General features: G+C 28.5%; 2 protein-coding genes across 2 annotated transcripts; both read right to left on the bottom strand.

The window, feature by feature from the left end:
• Nucleotides 1-9,854: 9,854 nt before the first annotated feature.
• Nucleotides 9,855-11,331, bottom strand: LOC117928835 (two-component response regulator ORR9-like). Its single transcript, XM_034848875.1, has 4 exons — nucleotides 11,079-11,331; nucleotides 10,843-10,982; nucleotides 10,672-10,742; nucleotides 9,855-10,545 (listed from the first exon to the last, which is right to left on the bottom strand). Exons 1-4 carry the CDS (start codon nucleotides 11,179-11,181, stop codon nucleotides 10,437-10,439), a joined length of 423 nt encoding a protein of 140 aa, XP_034704766.1. The 5' UTR covers nucleotides 11,182-11,331; the 3' UTR covers nucleotides 9,855-10,436.
• Nucleotides 11,332-15,414: 4,083 nt separating this feature from the next.
• LOC117928838 (two-component response regulator ARR9-like) lies at nucleotides 15,415-17,278 on the bottom strand. The gene is made up of 5 exons (XM_034848879.1): nucleotides 17,007-17,278; nucleotides 16,814-16,890; nucleotides 16,631-16,708; nucleotides 16,454-16,524; nucleotides 15,415-16,326 (listed from the first exon to the last, which is right to left on the bottom strand). Exons 1-5 carry the CDS (start codon nucleotides 17,107-17,109, stop codon nucleotides 16,218-16,220), a joined length of 438 nt encoding a protein of 145 aa, XP_034704770.1. The 5' UTR covers nucleotides 17,110-17,278; the 3' UTR covers nucleotides 15,415-16,217.
• Nucleotides 17,279-19,953: the final 2,675 nt, after the last annotated feature.

Here is a 19,953-nt window from a genome sequence, read left to right as displayed (position 1 = left end):
AGAAAAACTATCCCATTACCTATCCAAATTTCTTCAAATTGATATGGGAAGGATATTGATGTAGATATATATGATATTTATTGAACTCTTTATCTTAATCGTTGAAAATCTATACCGATACATAGTAAAGAAGGTAGATAAATAAATTTAATTAATGGTACTTTTGGATAATTACCTTTGTGACCCTAAATAAAAAGAATGTTGGGTTGGCAACACTATCCTCCAAAACTAATAATAATAAAGGGGTGGAACGGTGATCGGGAAAGACGTACGGATTAGAGGAATAATAGTTCCCACAATCTCGCGATCTTCCACGTTGATTTGTGAATTGGAGAAGGAGAAATGAATCTAATTTTAAATTTCAGTTTAATTACGACTTCATAATTTAATATTTGGGTGGCTCTTTGATTGGGTAAAGGTTGCAACAATTTTTCAGTGCCCTTTTGATTATGGTTTCTAGGAGGATTCACATACACGTGCATGGCTGATTTGGGCACAGGCACCGCCTTGGTTTTATTTTATAATGATTTTGTAATTTTTAATTTTTTTATGTTGTTTTAACAAAGGTGTTTTGAATTTGAAATGATTTATTATTATTTTTTTATTTTGATGAATTTAGTCTCTCTCTTCTAAGGGATGACAATGAGACAGATTTATTTTCGGTATTCATCTCACCTCCTAATAGGACATATTTGAAATTTAAATAAATTGGTTAAAGATGAATTTGAGAATTTTTTTGAAACTTGGGATGAGTTCGGATATTATTTTATCCTACTATGTCTCACCATTTTTAAATTTTCAAATGAGACGAGAATGAAAATTATTTTAAATAAATGGGACGGGGTTGGGATGAGGACAACCCGTCCCGAACCCATCCCATTGTCATCCCTATTTCAATCTTAATGGGTTTTTAAGGATGGTTGGTTGGGGGTTAGTTATTATTTATTTATTATATGAAGTAAGAAATTTGTTAAAAAAAAAAAAGAAGAAAAAGAAACAAAATAAAAGAAATGACCTCTTTCAAACTCCAAGTGATTTGTGGAAATAATTTTTTATTTTTTATTTTTTAAAACAAAAAATGATAATAACTTTTACATAAAATATAGAATATTTTAAAACTTATCTTAAAAAGATGAGAGGATGTTGTTGAGATATCATTCAATTTAATTAAAGTTTTAAAAAATGTTTAAAAATTTTACCATCTCAAATTTAAAAAATAATTTTTAAGCTCGGGAGGTAAGATAATACATTTTATATAAGAGTTAAAATATATAGAAAGTATATATTTTTTTTATTTTAAGAAATAAGAAAATATTACAACTTTTTAAAATTTGCCTTAAAAGGATAATAAATTTTAAAACTTATTTAAAAATTTACTATTTCAAATTTTAACATTTTTGAAATCCAAGCAACATCTAATCAATTTATTTAATATTATAATTAGAATTGTTTTGTGTAAATATCCTCTGAGGGCCTAGGGTCATGAATTATTTTGGAATAAAAATAATTTAAGGATATTATCTACTCCCTATGAGGGGGCCATGAATTATTTTGGAATAAAAATAATTTGAGGATAAGAATGAAATCGATTTGATGCTACTTGATTTAGATTTTATTGTCTTTTCTTTTCTTTTCTATGAAACTTAATTAATATATGATTTTCACTATTTTCTCAAACATTTTTCAAGAAAATATTTCTTCTTTTTATGGAATTTTTTTTTACCATCTTTTATTATTTCATTGAGTGGAAGCTTTTTTATTTTATTTTTTATTATCTTGAAATAAAAAATATTTCAATAAATTATTTTTTATTATATTTTATTTTCTTTTAATTTTTAATAATAAAACCAAACTTAAAAAAATAATTTTTCTTCACATATTTTTCCTTAATACTTTTCTAGTAGTGTAAAATTATTAAACAAAAATTTCACATATGCCCAATAATTTACAATCATATTGTTTTATGATAAAAAAAATCCCTTTTTTCTTTTTTTAACAAAATTTAGGACCACCCCATCTGAATAAAAACAAAACAATAAACTCAAAAAAAAAAAAAAAAAAAAAAAACCCTAAATGTGTGATATCACAGCTGGGAATTGAAGCATAAATGGCAACCAACATGCCAGCACAACATGTCTCTGAGGGTAAAGATGAGTGACATCCCACATTCCCGTGTCCTTTGAGAGCAGAGGCCCTGAGGCAGGGAATTTGTGGGGTGTCAGGTTGGTTGCCTTCACCATCATAACTGATGCTGTGTAGAAATGTGTTGCATGATTTATCCACTGTCTCGTGCTTCTCACACTCATCATGGCCCAGCTTTCAAACAGTTGGACTTGGAGGAGGATTCATTAATTCATTCATTTTTTGGTAGATGGGGCAATGAAGAGGTCTCAGCTTCATGTTTATTAGATGTTAGTTGAATTTAATTTTCTACCAATTCTACATTCATGTTACACATGCTGTATCGGCAGAAACTTCAATGCAAATATATTAATGCAAGAGCATAAATAATATATATATATTTTTGATAGCCTTGGATGTCCAATCAGCTTACGCGCACCTCGATTAATCCTATGGGACCCTGAAGTTAACGATCGGGTAAACCTCTAGTGGCCTTGAGGGTACTCCAACTGGTGACCATTATGGAGCAAATCTAAGGCCGAACCAATTGAGCTACCCCTCAGGGTTAATGCAAGAACACAAATAATGTAAACGGTTTTTAACTATAAAGAATGTTACAAAGAATAGAAAATATATACGATTTTTTTTTTTTGTTTCACAACAAATTACAGTTTCTACTCATTTATATCTACCATTTGAATTAATCGTTCTCCTACTCAATCAGTATCTTTTGCATTTTTTTACATCTTTATCCACAACATATACATTTCATACTAACGAATCTAATTACAATAATAACATGTGAAATTAAGAAATATTTTATATAAAATTTCTTAAAAAAAAAGAAAAAAAAAATTGAAAAAATAAAAAACCAATTAGAAATTTTAAGAATTAATTAATTAAAAGAGATGAAAAAATATCCGTATCCGTGAATTTAACATTTTTTATGTTTTTATTTGAAGAGTAATCTATTTGTATGATAGGAGTCACATGAGAGGGATCTTAAATTAGAGAGCCACTTGCACTAAAAAAAAGATAAAATAATGCATGTTTGTAAAAGGGGAGCTAGTACAAGCCTCATTTTGATTACATTTGTATATTACCAATCTCCAAGATGACCTATTATTCCTATGATTTTATCACAAATCATTATTATAAATGATTTGGAGTGAAGTACAAACAAGGATGGTGGAGGTGGGGAATGGTGCTTGTGCCCCACAAAAATCCCTTTGGGATTTTGTCACCTCATGTCTTCCCACTTTTCTTTCCTCCAAGTTTCCATGCTTTTCCATTCAATTTAACATTTGATTTTATATCATGTGATTAGTAATTAGAATTTGTTTGGGAGTGATTTTAAAAAGTCTTAATTATTTATTTGTTTTTTTTAAGGGTATGTTTGGCAACTGGATTTGAAATAGTTTTCTATTTTTCAAATCACTAAAAATAGGGAAAAATGTTTGCCAACTTGAAAATGGACAATAATTTTTTATTTTTAAAAATGGAAAATAAAAAAGCTTTCAAAAAATATCTTTTCATTATTTTTAATTATTTTTTTAGAGTTATTTAAAAAAATAATTATAAAAATATAGAGAATAATTAAAAATTAAACACTGCATGTAAAACTTATTTTTAAAACATAAAAAACAAGTTAAAAAATAATTCTCTATAATGTTTTATAAAATTATTTTTGGAAACACCGGCCAAACACAAGTTTGACAATCTTTTGAAAAAGATATAAACTAAAACCATTTTAATTAAAATCACTTTCAAAAAATTTTATGATTTTTTTAAATTACTTGATAAATGAGTTTATTAAAAATCATTTTTAAATTAAATGATATAAACTAAAAATATTTTAATCAAAATCACTTTCAAACGAGTTTTATGATTTTTTTTTTACTAAATCATTTTTTAGAATATCTTAATGATGTATTGTAAAAAAAAAAAAATCAAGCTATTTAATTATTTTTTATAAATGTTTTATAAAGTTTTTTAATAATTAAAGAAAGTAATTTTGTATGTTTAGAAGGTTACTCCAACCAAAAAAATAAATGGTGAAATTAATCAAAATGGGCTCAAAATGAATCTCACATTGTGATTTTTTAAGAACCCTTTTTTTAAAAGTAAAAATAAATAAATAAATAAAAATTTGAAGAGTTTTATTCGAGATTTAAGGGTTGATGTTGAGAGATGCTTTACACCTCCAGGAAATAACAAAAACCTTTTGCTAGGTTGGTCCATTTTGAAGATGCTAAAAAATCATTTTGATTTTGAATATAATATTTAAATTTGAACATAGTCATCATGACTTCTAGATTTTCCAAAGCAATGGTCCATACTATTATGCTGAAAATGACTAGAATCAGAACAAAATCTCAAAATTTCTCTGGAATCAAAGCTTGCCCTTTAAAAATGAAACGTAAAGCTTGGACCCATCTCTTGAAAATGATGGAAGAGTTGAGAAACATTCAATCAAAATGAAATTTCTAGGAACTTTCACAAAACCCATATAAAATAAACAAAAAATAATCAAATGAGTCTAAAAAATAAAAGAAAATGATGATATGAAAGAAAATTTTTAATATTATATAAGTATGAATTTAAAGTTGTGAGATTCTATTAAGCTTAAACGGATAATATTTACACGATTGAAAATAAATTATTACAAATGCTATCAAAGTTGATCCCGATCTAAAGAAGGGTTTGTTTTGCTCCATAACGGTATCTGTCTATTTGACTCCATAATCTCATGAAATACAATAAAGATGTTATCTAAACATTATATAAATAGAATTTATTGGTTAAAATGAATGAAATAATGTCTATATTTATAAATTTAATATTTTTCATACATATATTTTTTTTTAAAGTAACTCATTTTTGACATAAATGTCATTAACTATTTCAAATATTTATGTATAGATTTTAAAAGAAAATATTATTTTTACAAGAAAAGAAAAAAGGGCATTTTGGTCAAAATGTGACAAAAAATTGAAGATTAGATTTTTAAAATAAAGTTTTCAATGATCCTTTTAATCAAATAACCCATATAAGTACGAGTTTCTCATAACTTTATAACCACATTTTAAAATCGTAATTTTTTTTTTTAAATACATACCGATAATATGTATACGATTGGATAAAGGTGGGTACAGGTCGTTAATGGATCATTATTTGGCTTTATTTTGTAGCAAAATGGAGGTGGCAAAAGTGAAAACGTGTTGGATGGATTGTCCCCCAGATTTCCACAAAATGGAAGATAAACATCCATCTTTGCTTCACATGGGATGTCCTTTCTTTGTTTGTTTCTCTGTGTATGTATTTGATTTCGTCAAATCCAAAGGAGCTGTTAAGATCTTCTTCCCACACCCCCAAATCCCAACAGCCTTTTTCATTTTCTAATTTTTCTGGTTCAAAAGAGGCTGCTGCAAGTTGGTAATTATCAACTAGGTCAATTGGGTCGTCCAAGTCCTTCTTAATCTTTCTTATCAAGAAACAAATCTTTTGATTTCGGCATACCGAAAATTAGGCTATGAAGCTTCACCGAATGAAGTTACATAATTACGATATGATTGACTTTGACTCTACTGTATGATTGATTGATTTTGAGATTGGTCGACATCGTTATTTTATAAGTTGAAGTTAAAATCATAATTTTTTTAAAATAATATTAATATTATAAATTTTTTATTAAATATAAAATAATTTCATATATAAACTAAAATATTAAAAAAAATAAATTCTTAACCGTTATATTAAACAAACTTAATAACTTAAAACGATTTAATAATTTAATTTAAGTCATTAAGTAAATTAAATATGTCTAGTAAAATAACCTAATAATATGATTTAAAGTAAAAAATAATTTTAAGTAATAAGTAGAAATAATTAATTTATTCTTAAGTTCATATTTTCATTTTATCTTTTTACCCCAATTTGCCCTAGTTATGGCCACGATTTTTTTTTTTAATTTTTTTTATCTCTATTGTTATTTCACCTCCTTTGCTCAAATTATAATTTATGATGATAAATATGTCAATTTAATAATTTAAAACAAATTTTAAGTTAATTTTAATCAAACAACCTTAATATTTAAAATAATAATTAAGTAATAAATTTTAATTCAACATTTAACTTAAAATCAACTTAAGTCAGTAAGTAATAAATATTAAGTTTTAATCTTACTTTTAATTTAATTATAAATAATCTAAATATTAATTATTTATAATTAAAATCAAGCTAACAAATAAATTTAATTATAAAAATAAATAATTTTATTATGACCAAATTAATTAAGAATATTTTGACAAAATATTAATTATTTATAATTAAAATCAAGCTAACATATAAATTTAATTATAAAAATAAATAATTTTATTATGACCAAATTAATTAAGAATATTTTGACTTACAAAATTAAATGAAAAATCATTATCAATTATTTGTTGTGTCCATACAAAACTAAAATGATATAAAAATAAAAATATATCCAAAACATTATAAATGAGAAAAATTTTTACCCAAAAAGAATAATTATTTGTTTCAATAAGAACACTAAGGCTTGTTTGATTTCAAAAAATTTGAGGAAAAAAAATATAAAGGAAAAGTAGAAGAAAATAAAAAGTGAATGAAAATAGAATAGGTTTGAACTCAATAAATTATTTTTATATGTTTCTTCAAATTCATTTTACTTATTTCTTTTTACTATATAAAGATTACATAACTTAAAAATATATAAATTTATGAGAAATTTTAATTATATTTAGTTTTATTTTATATTTTTTTATTATGAAACCAACATAAGAAAACCATTTTCATTGGTATTTTTTTTCTTAGTATTTTTTAGGAACCAAACATAGTCTAAAAGAATATATTAATTATTATAGTAAATTATTTTCTTATGTATACTAAGGTTATGTTTGGTTATGGGAAAGTATTAGGAAAAAAAAAATGTTAATGAAAATAATTTTCTCATATTTGCTTTTATTATGAAAAATAAGAAATAAAGTTAAATACAATTAAAATTATTAAGAAATTAGTGTATTTTTAAGTTATCCAATATTTATATAAAAGAGTTATATAAGTGAAAAAAGTTTGAAAAATTATATAAAAATAATTATTGACTTTAAATCTAATTTTTATTTATTTTATTTATTTTTCTTATTTTTTTCTTTATTTTTTTTCTCTTACATTTTCCTTTAAACTTTCCAAAACCAAACATAACCATATTAGATTTGAAAAAAAAAATCAAATATTTTTCTTTGAAAGAATTTATCAAGAAAACATATTCACTTGAATATATATATATATATATATATATATATATATATATATATATATATATATATATATATATATTATGTGATATCAAGAAAACCATCATTAATTGATGGTTTTAAAATTTGTTTTATTTTTATTTTTTAAATTTTATTATGGTTGAATTCGAATCAATTGAAATCCAGCACTTTGATTGGAAATTTTGGTCATCAACTCACATTAATTGTTCAAAATATCACGAATAAAAAATCATCAATTGTCCCTTCTAGAACTAGAAAAAATTTATCCAAACCGGCCATTGTTGACCGTTGAGCCGACCCATGTTGACTTAACGATGACTTAATTATTGGTATTTAATTATTGAAGAATACTTCAATTTTTTTAATTTATTTTAATGTTAACAATAGAGATATTTTGAATTACATTTCAAAATAATTATTTGGATCCAATAAAACCCACCTTCTAGATTACATTATTTTATATTCTAATAATAAAAAAATATCTTAATTAAATTTTAAAATTCAAGATTTTGACTTAGAAACAGAATTGGGCAAGTCGACATCTCTACCACAATGAAGAGACAAAGGGGCTATTGATGAGCAGTTGGTCTTCAATTTAATTTTTGATGGGTCCAACTCAAGACTTGGCCCTCAACTATATTATTTACATTTTTGTAATAATTTTATATTTATTTATTTATTGTAATAATTTAATATTTTGAATCAAAACGTATGTGTTTAGAATTGATATCCAAATAACATTATCTTAACTTTAATAAAACTATAATATTAATAGTATGTTTGACAGTGATTATAGGAAGTGCTTTTAATATTTTTAATACTTGAAATATGAAAATTTATAAGTGTTACAAAGACTAAAAATACTTTCTAAAATCACTATCAAAACTTACTTTGAAAGTGCTTATGACGGTGATTTTACTGGAAGTGTTTTCATGAAAATTAGCTATGACATATTTATTTAGAAAATACTCCTAAGTAATTTTTCAATATTAAAAGTGATTTTTCATATTTTTAAAAGTATTTCCTAAAATTTATTTAATACTTATTTTTTTTTTCAAAAACATTTTTTTAGGCTAAAAATGTTTTACAAAATCACTACAAAACAGACTCTAAATGTTAGGTAAAAAATTCCCGATATTTATGTATAATACATGTAAGGGTTTATATCTAGTAATACATATTCTAAAATACACAATAAAAAATTATTATTACATAAGAATTAATTTTTACATGATATAATATCTATTACATACAAATGAAGAAAATTGATTAAAATTTTAATTTTTCTATTTTGATCAATAAAAATGCTCACAACAATTTAATAATTAAGTTTATCAAATATTCAAATGTTTCTTTTGAAATTTATAAAGTATTTTTGAAACCATAATTTATTAAAAAATCAATTATTTGACGTAAAAAATGAATTTTCTTTTAATATGGGTAACAATAATTTTCCTAAAATTTGTATCTTTAGCATGAACATTACTATTCTTGTTGTTGTTGATGGTACGAGGCCCACTAATAGGTGTTTCCTTTTATCCTAGGTTGCATCATAAACAATTATCCTCATAATTTCAACCATTGATTTTTTAAAAATTAATTTCAGTTATTGAATATTGACTGCTATGTTGATTTTCATCTTATCTTATGATTAAAAAGGTGGAAACATAAGGAGATTCGTGACAGCATAGAATGCCTATGGGGCTCGGCTCGAGGAGTAAGAGGCTTTGCTAGAGCTCTAATGGGTCAGGCCTACTACCTAACCTTGCTTGGTCCAAGCCCACTTAGGCAGGTCGAGCTAGGGCGAACTTAAGCCTACTAGCACGACAATTTTGACCCATTGGCCCCATTGATTTGAAGTTCAAAGTTCAATGATGGCAGCTCGCATCTAAGTTAAGAGAAGTCTATTCAAAACTTGTGGGATTGAGCAAAGCTAATCAAACTGTGTCTAGGCCCTCTACTGAGGCAGAAGGGTAAATTTTACGGTCTTCAAAGCCTTCTTTGGTATGGTGCGAGAAATTTATCTTAGTTTCACTATTAGCCAATCCAGCATTGCATTCAAGAACCAAACATATGCAGCTAAGCTTGTATTTTGTTAAAGAAAAATTGATGTCTAAGAAGCTGCAAGTTCAACTTGTCCCTTCCTTTGATCAAGTTGCATCAACAACTCATTCTGGTAGATTAAAAAATAGGCTTAGTGTTGTTTCCCTAGCTGCACTAAGCTTAAGGGGAAGTATAGAAGTTGGCAATGAGAGTGCTAACATGTATAGGTGATATGGCGCTCACAATGGGCCAAGGAAAAGAAGCCTATGTTGTACAAAATATTGGCATACCAAGTATAGTACTCATCCTAGAAATGGATGTAGTATTGATACTCCTTGATGGACAAGAGGGGTGAAGCACCCAATTCTGGAGGGATGGAATGAGTCAAATATGGAAATGGCAATTTGTGACTTTCCCATATACTTACATCCTGAACAGATCAAATAGATCTTAGTTCTAGTAACAATTATGGAGGGGTGAAGTTCGTAGTACAATAAGAAGAATGTTGAGCAGCTAAAGGTATTGGAAAAAGGAGAGGTTTGATTGGAAGCTTAATGATAAGGCTTAATGAAAATGAACAAAGGTCCATTTGTAGAGTTGTATATACAATTACATTACATCACATGAGATTTTACATCTAATGAGTCACATATGGCTCATAAGAGATCTGATGATGGTAGTAGCCTTAGGGTATCTGACTAGCTCTGATGATGTTAGTTACCTAAAGGTTTGATTAGGTCTTGGCAATTCAAGATGAGGTTGGAGTTTGGGTGATACTTCACAACTGAGACTGCACCCTTTCCATGAGGCTCCTTTGCTTCTTCCATGTTCAAGCTTCAAAATTCAAATCTCTAAAATCATTGTCCCAAACATCCATCTTCCACTTGAGATCAAGATTCAAAGTACCCCTGATTGATTAGGGTTTTGTGAAGATTCAACATTCAAATTTCCAGCATTTTTGTGATGCTTTAAACTTCAAATCTCCACAAGTGTCCTCCATCCAAGTAGGTGGGGTCTAAGCTTGTTCACATCAGATAATTGAACAGGTTTCAGGAAGAAATCTTCTGCTCCCTCTTCTAGACATCTGATCAATACCCATTAACCATTCTCATATTAGAAAGTGAATCAACTAACTTTCATTTCTTTCTAATGTGAGGAATTGAATTGTATCAGAAGGAAAAAATGGATAAGTCTTCAATATTGTTCTTACCTGTTAATCCTAGAAGGAATATTCTCAGAGGACATGATCACAACTGGGATGTCTTTAAGAGATGTAGACTCCTGCAGATTCATGTTAATTTAAATTTTAATGAACTGTTCTGACTAACTTGGAGTAAAATAATAAGATGTTGAAATTCAGTAATTAGGCAAATGAAGATACCTTGATCTTTCTGAGGAGATCATAGCCAGTCATTCCAGGCATAGAATAATCTGTTATAATTAAATTGACTTTTCTTTCCTGTTCTGCCTCTTGCAAACCCAGGAATTCAAGAGCTTTACTCACGGAATCTACAACAGTAACTGTCCAAAAAAACCCACAAAAAATCAACAATCAAAACCCCAAAAATAGGATAATAAGAGGAAAGAGAAAAAAATTCAATCTTCTTATGAACATACCTTGAAAAGAAGAGGTTTTGAGGATCTTTTCAATCCACTTTCTATCTACGAGGCTGTCATCAACAGCTAGAACATGAAACTGTGACTCTGCAGCCATACCCATTGCCTTGTTGCACCAAGAAAAGGCCAGCAAAAAGAAGTATGAAGATGAAGAAAAGAGAGAATGGGAGGTGAAAGCACATGGGTTGGAGATGGGTGTTTGTGGGTTTATAAGTGAACCTATCTGGCTATGAGGAGAGCACGATCCGAGATATATCATACAGAATCATGAGGATATTCATTGACCTTTGGCCCGCTGTTTGAGCTAGCAGAAGGTGTCCAAGGGTCTTTTGAATAGTGTTTAAGGGTACAACTTGCTTTAAAAAATTGAGTTGAGGGGCACTTACAATAACTCTTATACACATGCATGCATGTGTCTCCAAAATTTCATAATTTTTATTCATGTGGAATTAGCAAATATTGGCCGGCTTGAAGTCTCTTTCCCTGAAATGTATACAGTGATTCGTATATTAAAATGGATATAGTGGTCAAATATGCTGTTCTTCCCCAACAAACCGTCACTGTCTATTCTTTGTAAGATTCCAATGCATCATTTATCCTCACAAAGAAAATTAGAGGGAGAGAGAGAGAGAGAGACTTTTCTGATTGTTTAAATAATGGATCACAATATTTAATGCTTTGACCTTTATCTCACCATGGAAATGCCTGCCAGAGCCTACGGGGTCTTGCCACAACAAAAAATTGTAGAATTGGTATATGAACCTTCTCAAAGTAGTTAGTTTATATTTATAGGAAGAAAACTATGTTTTATATGCTTTATATATTTGTTTTAGCTTCGGTTAATTGTTGCACATCATCATATTTAGAAGTAATTCACATAAAAGATATGTATATATCATACAGAATCATGAGGATATTCGTTGACCTTTGGCTCACTGTTTGAGCTAGCAGAAGGTGTCCAAGGGTCTTTTGAATAGTCTTTAAGGGCACAACTTGCTTTAAAAAATTGAGTTGAGGGCACTTACAATAACCCTTACACAAATGCACGGGTCTCCAAAATTTCATAATTTTTAGCCATGTGGAATTAGCAAATACTGGCTCGGTTCATGTCTCTCTTTCCCTGAAAGGTATACTCTGATTCGCATATTAAAATAGATATAGAGATGTACCCTCACAAGAGAGAGAGAGAGAGAGAGAGAGAGAGAGAGAGAGAGAGAGAGATTGATTTCACTTAGACTTTTGTGATTGTTTAAATTATGGATCAAAATCTTCAATGCTTTGACCTTTATCTCCTATGAAAATGCCTACGAGGTCTTGCCATAACAAAAAATTGTAGAATTGGTACATGAACCTTCTCAAACTAGTTAGTTTATATTATAGAAAGAAAACTATGTTTGATATACTTTTATATATTTTTTTAGATTTGATTAATTGTTGCACATCATCATATTCAAAAGTAATTTACATAAAAGATAGTATATATATATATATAAATTATTCCAAAATTATAAAATTGTAAAATGTTTTACATTTATCAATTTATGTTTTTATATTTTGTATTTAATTTGAAGATAATTTAGTACTCATTTGAATACTTTTAAAATTTTTTTGTTTAAAATATAAAATAATAGTAATTTTTACATAAAATATAGTAATTTTTATATAATTTTTTTAAAATACCTAATAATTAAAGATTTTCAATACTTCAAATTTTAAAAATCATTATCTTTTTTAAAAACTCTTAATTTTTTTTATATTTTATATAAAAATTATTTTATTTTCTATTTTTCGAAATAAATTTTTTATCTAAACAAACAAGTTTAACTTAGAGCATCAAAACAAAATTATTATGCTCTTTTCCCCAACATAATGCGTCTTTGACGGATATTAGTTATTGGATAGGTTTAATCACCTTATAGGAAAAGCATCTAGTAATTCAATGAAGATAGGTTAAACATGTTATAATAATATTATAGGATTGTTCTAAAAGCCATTATTTGGATAATCGATTTCCGAATATCTTATAGATATAATAGATATATTTTTTTTAATTTATTTATAATTCTTACACTCATTAATGATAGAAAAGACTCAAGAAAGCTATACAGATAGAGAGGAATAATAGTTTTCAGAGTCTCGCCATCTCCCCCATTGATATGCGAATTGGAGAATGGGCAAGTACACTTTCAAATGCATCTAACTATTATAAATTATGCAGTAATTTGTAGCTATTTATTATGAGGAGATACAGATATGTTTTTCACATAGTTTCGTATTATGACAATATATAAAATAACTTACTTATGACTTAAAGTTGAAAAGACATAAAACAAATCACAACTCTAAAGCACAATAATATTTCTTTGTAGCTTTAGACTATAAAATTGTATAAAAGTATTTATTAATATCAAATTTTCATTTCCTCTAGCTATCATATTCATAAAAACCAAATTAGAAAACCTTAATAATATTAACAATGAGAATCAAAATTTACCTATTCAGAAGTGTCCTCCTTTTCTTTCTTTTTCTTTTTAGTTTTTATATAATGTAAGAGATGTAATTGGCTTCATGATTGTAGTAGTAAGAATTTAGATGTGGCCTTACTCACAATGACCATAATTACATTTAAAATATAATCATATTCACTTCAGGTTACCCTTTTTTAAACACTATCCACCTTATCACAAGAATAAATAGTCAAGGTACAAGAATATAACTCCTAAATAGGGAGAGATTCTTTTTTGAATTTACTTATGAGAAACTTGAATGAATGAAAATCCACAACCATTTTTAAAAGGATTATGACTAAGGATAACTATATTAACTTTTTAATCCAATAAGTTAATTATAAGAGAACTGAGGATCAATTAAATATTAAGAAGAGTAAAAAAATCATCCAACTATTCAAAGAAAAATTGGTTAAAGAAGTTTGTTCAAAATTCCCTAATGCATTTTGGCATAGGAATCTGCTTGAAGTAGAATTACCCAATAATCCAAAGTTTAGGAAAAAAGGTACTCCTACCAATTCAAGACCAATTTAAATTAATCATGAATTATTAAATATTGCAAAAAGAAAATTCAAGAACTTCTTAATAAGAAATTAATGAGAAAGTATAAATCTTCTTAGAGTTATGCTTTTATGTTAAAAAACAAACAGAATAGGAAAGATGAATACTTAGACTTGTAATTGATCATAAACCTCTTAATAACACATTAAGATTGATTGATTTTTGTGGTTGGGTCAAAATAGCTTCATTACTTGTCAAACTTGCATGGTAGGGTCAACTTAAATTTGGATCAGAAATAGAACATTCATGAATGACCAAAGTTATTGTTTTGAATAAGAGAGGCATTAAATCAAGCATGCTAGTAATCCTAGTTGACAAAATTAGTATCAATCAAAATGATTATAATATTGTTAAGTTTTTAAAATATCGTTGGAAAGATAATAAAAATTCAAAAAAATCATGTTTCTCCTATAGAACTTTCAGTTTTTCCTCAAATTATTTTTCACTCAGCTTGCTTTAGCATGGATAATATAGTAAGATTATACTATTATTGAAGAAGCCTCAACAATTTTTCCTTCACTAGGAAGAACTTTGAAGATAAAATGGTGGGATGGATTGAAGAATGACACTTCAGTTTCAATTGTTTAGAATGTTTCTTTAGAATCATTCTCAATCTCCAATCTTGGAGGATGTCTTAGTTGCTCATTAAAAAGCAACAAATCCAAGCTCAACTTGTTGTAGATAAGACCTTGTAGGAATATAAAAAACTTCTTGAAGACAATTTCTCCTTTCTCTCCCAAAAAGAAGAAGACGATATTGATCCAGAAAAGACATATAGTGCAAAGTCTCCATTTAACTACTATCTACTGGGAATCTTAACTATGAAGGAATCATTCCTCTTATCAAAAAATTAGCCATGAGTGCCTTTCCTGCTCTAAGCTCTTGCTTCATCTATAACACTTAGGCACAAAATAAATAAGTTTAAGGGAAAATTACATATTGTGAGATTTGCTATCATTCAAGTTAGGAGTCCTTTTAATAGAGCAAACAAGAGCCCAATAAAGGAGTAATTCATCTTGTTTTCAGATTTGATATTCTAGATTGATCAATTTTATATTTCTTATATTGATTTATGTTTCTCTTGGTTTTATGAGAGGCTCGGGTGCACATTTGCCTGCTCCCAAGACTTGATCCTCAAAACCATAAGCCCCAATTATAGGAAGTACTGGTGATCCCCATAACAAGTGATTATTTCAATCAAGTTTGATTGATGTTGAATGGTTAAAGGTATTATAGAAAATAGAGAGGTTTGATTGGAAGCTTATCAATAAGGCATAATGAAAATGAACAAAGGTCCATATATAGGGTAGTATATGCTATTACATTTACATCAAATGGGTCTATAAGAGACAAATACAACAGATAGTGAGTTGATGGTAGTAGCCTTAGGACATTAGCTTTGATGATGGTATGTCGTAACCTCAGGGTCTTGATTACCTCTTGGCAATTCTTGATGAGGTTGTAGTGTCAATGATACCGTATGAGTTTGACATATTTAATTTTCTCTTAATAGTCTTAAATGAGGTTGGGGTTTGGGTGATAATTCACAAGTGAGACTCCCTTTACATGAGGCTCCTTTGCTTCTTCCATGTTTAATCATCAAAATTTAAATCTCTAAAATCATTGTCTCAAACAACCAAGACTCACTAAGAGGTAAATCCCAATAAGCACGTGGAAGCATCAAGTGAAGCCTTGGTAGGACTGAAATATGCATAACTGCGATGCATCTACTCCTTAAGCCCACACTAGCCACCATGAGATGGAAGTAGATTATATTTGAGGAGGGATAAATCCTGATTGAAGGGATTGTGGCACTCATCGAGAGGCGAATGTAGCACATCGACATACCCTTTCGTTGGCAGAGCAGCACACGGTCTTAGGAGCCTTGATAACGACCCAAGACCCTCGATTGGGACCCCATGTTAGGCGAGTCGACCACCCACTCGGAGGAAAAGAAACTTACAAGGATTTCCATCTTCCACTTGTGATCAGGACTCAAACCCTTGATTAATTAGGGATTTTGTGAAGATTCAACATTCAAATTTCTAGCATTTTTGTGAAGCTTGAAACTTCAAATCTCTACGAGTGTCCTCCATCCAAGTAGGTGGGGTCTAAGCTTGTTCACATCAGATAATTGAACAGGTTTCAGGAAGAAATCTTCTGCTCCTTCTTCTAAACATCTGAGCAATACCCATTGACCATTCTCAGATTAGAAAGTGAATCAACAAACCATTGATTTGTTTTGAATGTGAAGAATTCAATTGTATCAAAAAGGAAAAAGTGGACAATCTTCAATAATGTTCTCACCTGTTAATCCTAGAAGGGATATTCTCAGAAGACATGATCACAACTGGGATGCCTTTAAGAGATGTAGACTCCTGCAGATTCATGTTTATTTAAATTTTAATTTTAATGAACTGTTCTGACTGACTTGGAGTAAAATAATAAGATGTTGAAATTCAATAATTAGGCAAATGAAGATACCTTGATCTTTTTGAGGAGATCATAGCCTGTCATTCCAGGCATAGAATAATCTGTAATAATTAAATTTACTTTCGTTTCCTGTCATAACAAAAAGGAAAAAAAAAAAAATAATTAGACATCTATTGAAAAAACACCCAGAAAATAAAAGGAATGAATTGAAGAAATTCAGTGAGAAAACCATACTTGGTGATGATTTCTTTGTTCCGCCTTTTGCAAACCCAGGAATTCAAGAGCTTTACTCACAGAATCTACAACAGTAACTGTCCAAAAAACCCACAAAAAAAAAAAAAAAATCAATAATCAAAACAGCAAAAATAGAATAAATAGACTAAATAAAAAAAAAGGAAAAAAAAAATCAATCTTTCTATCAACATACCTTGAAAAGAAGAGGTCTTGAGGAGCTTTTCAATCCATTTTCTATCTATGATGCTGTCATCAACAGCTAGAACATGAAACTGTGACTCTCCAGCCATACCCATTGCCTTGTTGCACCCAAAAAAGGCCAGCAAAAAGAAGTATGAAGATGAAGAAAAGAGAGAATGAGAGGTGAATGCACATGGGTTGGAGATGGTGTTTGTGGGTTTATATCTGAGCCTAACTGGCTACAATGAGAGCATGATCCCCGAGACATCATCCAGAATCTTGAGGGTATTCATTGACCTTTGGCTCACTGTTTGAGGTAGTGTTCAAGGGTCTTTTGAATAGAGTTTAAGGGCACCACTTGCTTTAAAAATTGAGTTGAGGGCATGCACTTACAGCAACCCTTTTGACACATGCATGTATCTCCAAAATTTCATAAGTTTTATTCATGTGGTATTAGCAAATATTGGCTTGATTCTTGTCTCATTCCCTTACATGTATACAGTGATTCGTCTGTTAAAATGGAGATAAGAAGCCAAAAAAATAAGAACTGAAAAACCTATCCAAACAAGTGAATTTGACTTATGAGGACCGAAATAACATTATCGCACTCTTTTCCTAATATGACGCATGACCAATATTAATTATTGATTTAGGGTTTAATCATCTCTTCTAAAAAGTATCGGTTGGTATTCAGTGAAGATAAGCTAAACATTTTATAATAATATCATACCTCATGGACTTATTCTAAAAGCTATTATTTGGATGATTCATCCTGGGTTGAAGAGTGATATTATTACATCCAATATCTTACAAATTTCTAAAATTTATTTATAATTCTTACAATAATTAAAGATGGTTTAGTGACAGCAGTGTCCTCCAAAACTAATAATAATAGGAATAAGCACAGATGCCTAAGAAAAGACTGACGGATAGAGAGGAATCTGGCCATCTTCCCATTGATTTGTGAAGTGGAGAATCTGCAATGATCTATTTTTAAATTTCAGTTTAATTACACTTTATAATATAATATTTGAGTGGCTCTTTGATCGAATAAGCGTTACACCAGTTTTTCAGTGCCCTTTCGATTAAGGCTTGTAAGATGACTCCTATACACGTCCATGGCTGATGAGGCCTGGTGGTCTACGCTTTAATTTAATTATAATTTTGTAATTTCCCCCGCCCTCCCGCCCGCCCCCCTCTTTTTCCACATTTTCAGCAAGTTGTTTTGAAATGATTTTATTTATTTATTTATTTGTGTATATTGAGTGTTTTCAATTTCATTGGTTTTCAAAGGCGGTAGTAAAAAATGTAGGGACATATATAAAACATGTTTGATAATAAAAAATTATTTTTATTTTTTATTTTTAACAACAAAAAATATGATATTTTCAAAAAATATATTTTAGTTGTTTTCACTTATTTATTAAGAGTTATTTTTTAAAAAGAATTATATAAATTTATACAATGATAAAAAATAAAGTACTAGATATAAAATTTATTTTTAAAACATATTTAAAAATATTAAAATTAAGTTTAAAACATTTCAAATTCTCAAACAAACTTTTGTTCTCTAACGCATGAGAAAATGGTCTTAAAAAAATGTTATGAAAAACTATTTTATAAAATTGCTTTCAAAAATTGCCAAACAAGACAGTAAAGTGTATAAAAACAATTTTATATTCGATGTTTTATTTTACTCAAGTATACAAGTACACCGACAACAAATAACACAAACTATATATGATAGATTTAATGTGTAATAACAAGTCAAAAGTGTTTGAAATTTCATAAGAATAATTTGAAATCTTATGTCCCAAGATTATATTTCTTCCGGTTGGAGGTAACCTTAAAACCGGCCACTCAAAGGAAGGAGCAACAATAAAAAATGATAATTATTTCAAGCTAATAATTACACTCAATTATTGGATATGGTGTGATACAAAATATTTTGTATGCTTTTTGGATTTGATAAAGTATAAAATGGCATAAGTATTTATTTTATTTTCGATCAAAATTATCATAAAACTTTTCATCATGTCCATATACCTTGGAATAATGATGACATAATTTTTGGACTTTGAAGAAGCCTTAGTAATTTTCCCTCCACTAGGAAGAACTTTGAAGATAAAAATAGTGGGATGAATTGAAGAATAACGCTTTAGTTTAAACTATTTAGAAACTTTTTTAGAATCCTCCTCAGGCTCTTAGAGGATATGCCTCAGTTTCTTATTAAAAAGCAACAAATTCAAGCTCAACTTGCTATACCTAAGACCTTGAAGGAATATTAAAAGCTTCTCAGAGACAAACCCTCATTTCTCTCCTAAGAAAAAGAAGATATTGATTTAGAAAAGGAACAAAGGTCAAAGTCTTCATTGAACTACTATCTCCAAGAAAATAACGATGATTGTGAAGAAATTTTTTCCTTTTTAGACTATATATATTTTCATGATAAGCTCATCATCTGGAACTAATTTTCCAACCACAATCAGAATATCTACTAGATAATTAGCCATGAGTGTTGTGCCTTTTTTGCTAGCTCTAAGCTTTTGTTTCATCTACAACACTTAGGCACAAAATTATGAATAATAAATAAGTTTAAGGGAAAATCACATATTGTGAGATTTGCTACCACTCAAGTTAGGACTCCTTTTAATAGAGCAGACAAGATCCTAACAAAGTAGTAATTTATCTTATTTTGATATTCTAGATTGATCATTTCTACATTTCTAATGTTGATTTATGTTTCTCTTGGTTTTATGCGAGGTTTGGGTGCACATTTGCCCGCTCCCAAGGCCCGATCCTTAAAAACATATGCCTCAATTACAAGTAGTACTAGTGACGAAGTTTGATTGATGTTGAATGGTTAAAGGTGTTATGGAAAATGGAGAAGTTTGATTGGAAGTTTAATAATAAGGTATAATGAAAATGAACAAAGGTCCATTTATAGGGTTGTATATACA

This window comes from Vitis riparia, chromosome 13 (genome assembly GCF_004353265.1).
Source record: "Vitis riparia cultivar Riparia Gloire de Montpellier isolate 1030 chromosome 13, EGFV_Vit.rip_1.0, whole genome shotgun sequence".
Lineage (NCBI taxonomy): Eukaryota > Viridiplantae > Streptophyta > Magnoliopsida > Vitales > Vitaceae > Vitis > Vitis riparia.
This window is presented reverse-complemented; position numbering and strand designations above follow the sequence as displayed.